Source organism: Sphaeroforma arctica, assembly GCF_001186125.1.
Source record: "Sphaeroforma arctica JP610 unplaced genomic scaffold supercont1.1785, whole genome shotgun sequence".
In the NCBI taxonomy this organism is placed as follows: domain Eukaryota; class Ichthyosporea; order Ichthyophonida; genus Sphaeroforma; species Sphaeroforma arctica.
The window spans coordinates 1-6,497 of NW_014038773.1; the positions used below are offsets into that span (position 1 = coordinate 1).

General features: G+C 44.2%; 1 protein-coding gene across 1 annotated transcript; it reads left to right on the forward strand.

The window, feature by feature from the left end:
• Positions 1-676: 676 nt before the first annotated feature.
• Positions 677-3,722, forward strand: SARC_11614 (hypothetical protein; the record flags this gene model as incomplete). Its single annotated transcript, XM_014294295.1, has 2 exons — positions 677-2,524; positions 2,968-3,722. Coding segments are annotated over 2 exons (2,521 nt in total), but the record flags the coding sequence as incomplete, so codon positions are not given.
• Positions 3,723-6,497: the final 2,775 nt, after the last annotated feature.

Here is a 6,497-nt window from a genome sequence, read left to right on the forward strand (position 1 = left end):
GTGTGTGTGTGTGTGTGTGTGTGTGTGTGTGTGTGTGTGTGTGTGTGTTTGTGTGTGTGCGTTTGATGGGTTTTTGTTATCGCTTTCTTTCATAGTCTACTACTTTGGATCTTTGCGGTCTTCCTATCCATGTCAGATATTTATATTACGCTTATTCTTCGTTTCTTATATCAGTTAGGGCTCAGGGTATAGTGGAAAGGAAGCTAGAAACGTTCAATTTGATTGTATTGTGCGCCGCAGGTCTAATAGTCCTAGTTGTTAGCTTTCTCTATCGTTTGAACTCGCCAAATAATTTGGAAACGATCTCATACCTTCGTATAAGATTTCAATCATATTTTGTTTTGCTACGTAGCAACAAGCTGTACAGTGTATAACACAAGATCGGTTCCGCTTACTCTCTGTACTATATTCGTACAAAACGATCATTCATTCGCATTATCTGTATGCTTGGTATGCCCACGGGTAAAATTATCTATCTAGTAATACGTACAATGGCGTTGCATGCGATGCTTCTGACAAGGCTATAGAGTCGTATAATATTTTAACTTGACCACATCGCGTACAAATGTTCGACTAGTCATGTGAGCCTATGCTTTTTCTTTGGGTACGTGCATTTGTATCAAGCATGTACAATTAAGCACTCACCGTTGCTCGTACATGATAATTTCCTCTTACTAGACTGGCGGGCATCGCTGGGAAGTTTGACTAAGAAGAAAGGACGACGAAGCAAAAAAATATGTAAACAGCTAAAGCTGCCTGCAGAGCTCACACACGTAGCATCATCTGCTTTAGCGCACACACCATGCGATTCAAGCTTGACGCACAGCGCCGATATCGGGACATCATGTACCTCATCAGCAAAGAGAAGGAGAAAGAGCTGCTCTTCTGGCTCTGTAAAGGAGAAAAGATGGACATCCCTTGCGAAAGACACATGTACGATTGCGTCTGAGGGAGCGTCTACGCTTATATCACTTCGGAGTGCACGCAGCGTATTGGATGAGCAATGTATACTGGATAGTCTCAAACTGAAACAGAAAGATCTGGGGGGTGTATCGGGTGCAACGAGGCCGTTGTCACAGGTTGACCCCAGTCTGCACACATTCCGTGCCCAGGAATTTGACGATGAAAGTCGGTGGGAGGGGTCGAATCACTGTCATGTGTCACCTTCAAGCTCATGTTCGATGAGGTCGAGCGCGAGAGCAGTACAGAAGAGAAGGAAGACGCATCGAACACCTTCACTGTCAGTAAGTATGTCAGGTACACGACCGAGATTGACCCAAGCAATATCGAGTTTTACTACCAGTACAGATCAAACTTTGTCGCTGGAGGTGTCCCCGGCATCATCCGTGCCCTTTTCGTCGCCGTCTGGTGAGAAGACTCAGGTGCCTATATATAGATCTCGGAACTCGGCTTTGCGAGTAGAGAGTGCAGACGGGCAGACGATTAATCACAGAAGTAGGTTGAGTGGTTATAATAATGGAAAAAATCGGAGGAAAAACTTGAAACCGAATTCGAACCAAACACTGGTCTTACCCTCGTCCCCAACATCTAAGAACCTTTCGAATTCGGCACCGATTAACTTTGGAAGAAATCGTTCAGGGCCGTCGGTGTCGGCTAGCAATTGGAAGGAGATATTGGCTAAAAAGGGAGTTATTCCTATCAGTTCAGGACGATTGCCAGGACAGGGGTTCCAAATGCAGATACATAGCCAGAGGAAACGATCCCCCTCTCCGTTATCAACAGCGTCGACTGACAGTAGCTCCCTATTAAGTGGATCAGATATAGGTCAGGACTGTAGTCAGCGTAAGCGTCGACGGCTGGCAGGTACTACGAGGACAGTGCGTGATGTTGTCTCGAATAAAATTACCGGCAGTCACAATCTGCCACGCCGCACCCCTCACATAGTCGGACTCGATACTGCAGTTGTACCGAGAGCTACCTTCGCTATGCTAGACTCGCCAACCCTTCTAAACTCACCGCCCAACGATCGTGCATCGCGAATGGGGAGTGAAACAGAGTTTGTAGATGATGTGGAAAGGGATAGCGATCATGCGAAGGACTGGTCGCGCATATCTGGTGCTGGGGAGCCGAGAAATGTAAAGTCAAGAACATCTGGGTCGTCAAACAGTATGCCATTTCTACAAAACGCATCTCTTTTAACGGTGAGTACGGTGCAACGGGATGGATCTGCTGGCGCATCAAACTCTGAAGTCGATGGCGACAGCTCTCAGGAGACCTTAAGCATCGAATGGAATAACAGCAGTACAACTAACGAGAATGACGACATGTCTGTCCAACAAGACTCAGTAGCACATGCGAACATGAGCGTTGGTGAGAATGTGTCACGAAAGGTGGACATACCTTCTGCATGCAGTATACTTGTGCCCATACCACAAAAAGACGCAGTTGAAACCACAAGCACTGTCAGAAGCGACAAAGACGATGAAACCGTTACACGTGCACAGGATAAGCCTTTCAATCCTCGCGCACTACTTTCTCGAAACGGTGACAGCACATCCATCCCGTATGTCAACTGAAGTGCTTCAGCACATGTGTATCTATGTACGTCGACACTAATCGTGAGTGACTGAATTTACTGGCATATGTTAGCATGAAAAAAAAATCGATGTTGTATATATGTTGTGTTTGCACGATACATAAAATACCCCCTAAAAAAATGGGATATACAAAAATGGCAGGATTTTTCACATAGACATCCTGTTTAGTCACAAACTCTTGAGTCGTGAAGTTTGAAGTATCTGATTTGCTCTGTGTGTTTATGGGTCATCATGTATCACTCATCACCAATATTTTGCATTTCTTCGTCGCGTGTTCAATCCTATATATTAAAGAACGCTCGGCATATACATGTGTAGGACAATTCATTCAAAATTAAACATGTGCTGGTTGAGCGAGATACTTTATTCTATAGCTTAAAATAATCAATAAGCTTCTCTTCCCTTGCAGCGCGTTTGCATACAAGTCGACGTCACTCTTAGCCATCGCACGGGAGCAGGAAAATGCAAATCATATGGGACAAAACAGAAGCGCGGATACATGCAAGCCTCAGAAAAACGGACTCAGTGGCTACTTAGAACACGCCATTAACAGGCGCAAAAGCCAAGCACGAATCTGGAACGATGGGATGTTGACCGGCGAGTTTCTGACCGTGTGTGTAGTGGATGTGTATGCACAGACCTACGGGGTAGTGATTGTAAGGTGTTGTATGATAGAATCCGATACAAACATGTATGAGGACGGGGTGGATTCACTGGTGAGCGCTGCAACGGAGGGTGTAGTGGAGGGCCCAGAGGTATACGTGGTGCTAGATTTACAGACAGCCTCTCTGCTGACATCAGTGCAAGATACTATTCTACAAATATACAGCCCGTGGCATACAGTTGAAGCACCGGTAGCCGATGGAAACAATTTGTACCCTATTGCGCTAGGAGGACATGGTGGTCCGGAAGTGGGGGAGTTAGATAGATACCCACGGGCCGACAAAAAAAAGAACGCCGAGCGGATTGAGCCCGATATTGAAGAGGTTCCCACATTCATTCCAGCTACCAATCATATAATTTTTCCCAGCCGCTGTGTTATTTTTACCCCAAGGTCGGAGCTGGGAGAGGATGCTACGTGAAGAATTGTTAATTTAAAATACACATAAATATTCTTGAAGTATGCAGTACAGGTGATGTGCTACACACGGAAGTAGGGTTTGGTACATTATGGAGACTACATTCTCATTTTCAATACCAACCGGGTTTTTCTATATTTGACGCTTTCATACGGTTTTATACTGTTTGCCTGTCGTGAATGAAGTGTGTTCCGTCCACATTGAAATGCTTAAAATTTTGCCATGGTTGTTGTCAAACTGGCACACCACAATCTATTTGTTGCCAACAGGACCTGTAGTTGTGTTGGTGAGCTTACCACGCCTTGTAACTTTGCAAAATCATTCACATGTTGAATGTAAGTGTGAATCAGGTTTAAATTTGGGTTTGCGGGGATGCGTAGTCAATCTGATATCTATACTTTTGTTTAATCAACTTAATATTTCATTCGATACAATACTATCGAAGTAGTTAATAAACCATATCGTTAAAAACTGTAAAACGGTTCGTCTCGAGACTCAGACGGGGGCGTGAGAAGTACTCTAGTTCATATATATGCGATGGCTAGTGTTAAATCATTTATTCAACATGCTACATCAGGTTAAGCCGATGTGCCGCGTCAACCACACCGGTGCCTGAGGCATTATAGGAAACAACTACGTTGTTTGCGAAATGATTTTCTTGCCTAGTATTGATCTTCCATATGCAGCATCAGAAATGTAGCGGGATTACCGGTAGATCATACCGGGGCTTTTGGTTTTTATATTTTTGTATTCTAATTTTTATGTATTTGTTATCTGTAGCAACCCAGCATGTATTACCTAAACTTAGTTTATTTTTTATATAACTATACATTGACATACTTGGTTATACAATAAACGGACTCTCTCGAAGTCTCGACTCTCGAGAGAAGACTGCGCTCAATTTTATTTAAATACGATTTCTTGGCCTTCTTGTTTAATTTTCAGAAGGGTTTTAGGGTTTTAGGTGATTTGGAGCTTTACATTGGTTACTAGGTGCTATCCTGTCCGGTATATAAATAGCATCACTCCGATCAGATTGTACACAGTTCGAGTCCACTCATCGGTCCCGCGTGTGAGAAAAACATTTTAGTAATAATTGAGTCTAGTGTAAAAAAACAACGGACTTTACCTAACTGTAAGATTCGCACTTGAGAAGAGGTCTATAGTTTCCTTGGTCGTAGCTTGCAAGCTACTCTTTACATGCCTTTTGAATCTGTCGATTGTGGCAAAATTGGCAAGTGATCTTTTCTGTTTGAGAACCGCTTGCTTGGAACTTTCAGCTTGCTTGCATAACTCCATAAAAAAAGGTAAGTATACAATGGCAAAGTGCGCAATGTTTCTAAGTCAAAGCCCGTGGGCATATCCAGTGAGGAACGGATAGAGGGCTCGGGCACACGGGAGTTATGAATGTTATCTTTGGGGTATTCATGTCCCTGTAAATTAGACCTGTGTATGCTAGAAAGCTGCCAGCTGCCCAACAGTAGAGTATACCACGCATTCAGTCGCATCCTTATGTAAATGCTCGAATTCTTGTAGCGCTGCAGCCAAACCTCGGGCAGTATAGTGTACCGAATCATCGCTTAAAGATCTGATTTTTGTTACATGATTAAGGCCCTTTTACTTTTCAAGGTCATTCGGCTGGGACCTCGTGTCAATGTAGGGGCAATATATTTAAATGTTCTTGGGCTCAGCATTGTGTATTTTGTTGCCTTCGTAAAACACACTCACTGTGCCTTTTATGGTGTATAGTAGTATTTACAATCTGCTGCTATTTACATATTAGTATTTTCAATGGGCGCATTCAGAGCCTCAACTTTCACCTGACCTATTACAGTGATATTGCGTGCTAAATATTTTAGGATGGTTGAAAGATTGAAATATCTGGACCGATCATATGGACAGGTGTGACTGTGTGCCAATGTGAGGGTGCTATTAATTTCAATTATCACCTATTACCAGCTACTACAGGCATCGATTATATTAGGATGGTTGAAAGATTGAAATATCTGGACCGATTATATGGACATGTGTGACTGTGTGCCAATGTGAGGGTGCTATTAATATCAATTATCACCTATTACCAGCTACTACAGGCATCGATAATAAAATCCACTGGGCTCAAGGCCACAGGCTATACGTAGAATGGAGCATAGATCTCACATTCCAGAATACCTCCCTACAATCAACCAATGAAATTCTTGCACTTGTTGACTAGTTCAAATTTCCTCCTCCTACGTTGGACCCCTTATTCGAGCGCTTTAACTCAGCACTCATTCAAGCAGCAGCCATCATCACGGGCACTAAATACCCTCGGTTTCCCAAACATCAAACAAACTTACTTCACTTTTGCGGCCTGCTCCCCGCGCGACCATTCGCGGACTACCTCGGAGGTTGCCTGGGAATACAACTCGACTCAATGGCAAGCACAAATCCACTTATCCCTCTGACGCAACCCGCCTGGGCCCACGATAAACCATCACTGTGCTTCCCGTACAGTATCTATGCTCACCTGAAAATTGTACACAAAACCACGGGCGGGCGTACACCCGACCATGTAGCCCTCCGCCAACGCTGTGACGACATCAGGAAGAACTCAACAGAACTTGGTCCAACAAAGAGATCGCGGCAATGGCCCGGCGCCAATACTGCTACCAACTGGTTATGGGTAAACCGCCAACCTCAAACCGAGACACAGCCAGACACGACAGCTTCAAACGCTGCTTCGAGTCTACACCAATCCGGTTCTGTGCTATGATTGTAACGAATACGTACATGTTCACATTGCTCGACTACCGCACCGACGGCTGTCTCTGCCCTGTCTGCCCCGGTAGCCACAAGTTCACTACCAGCCACTTTACTT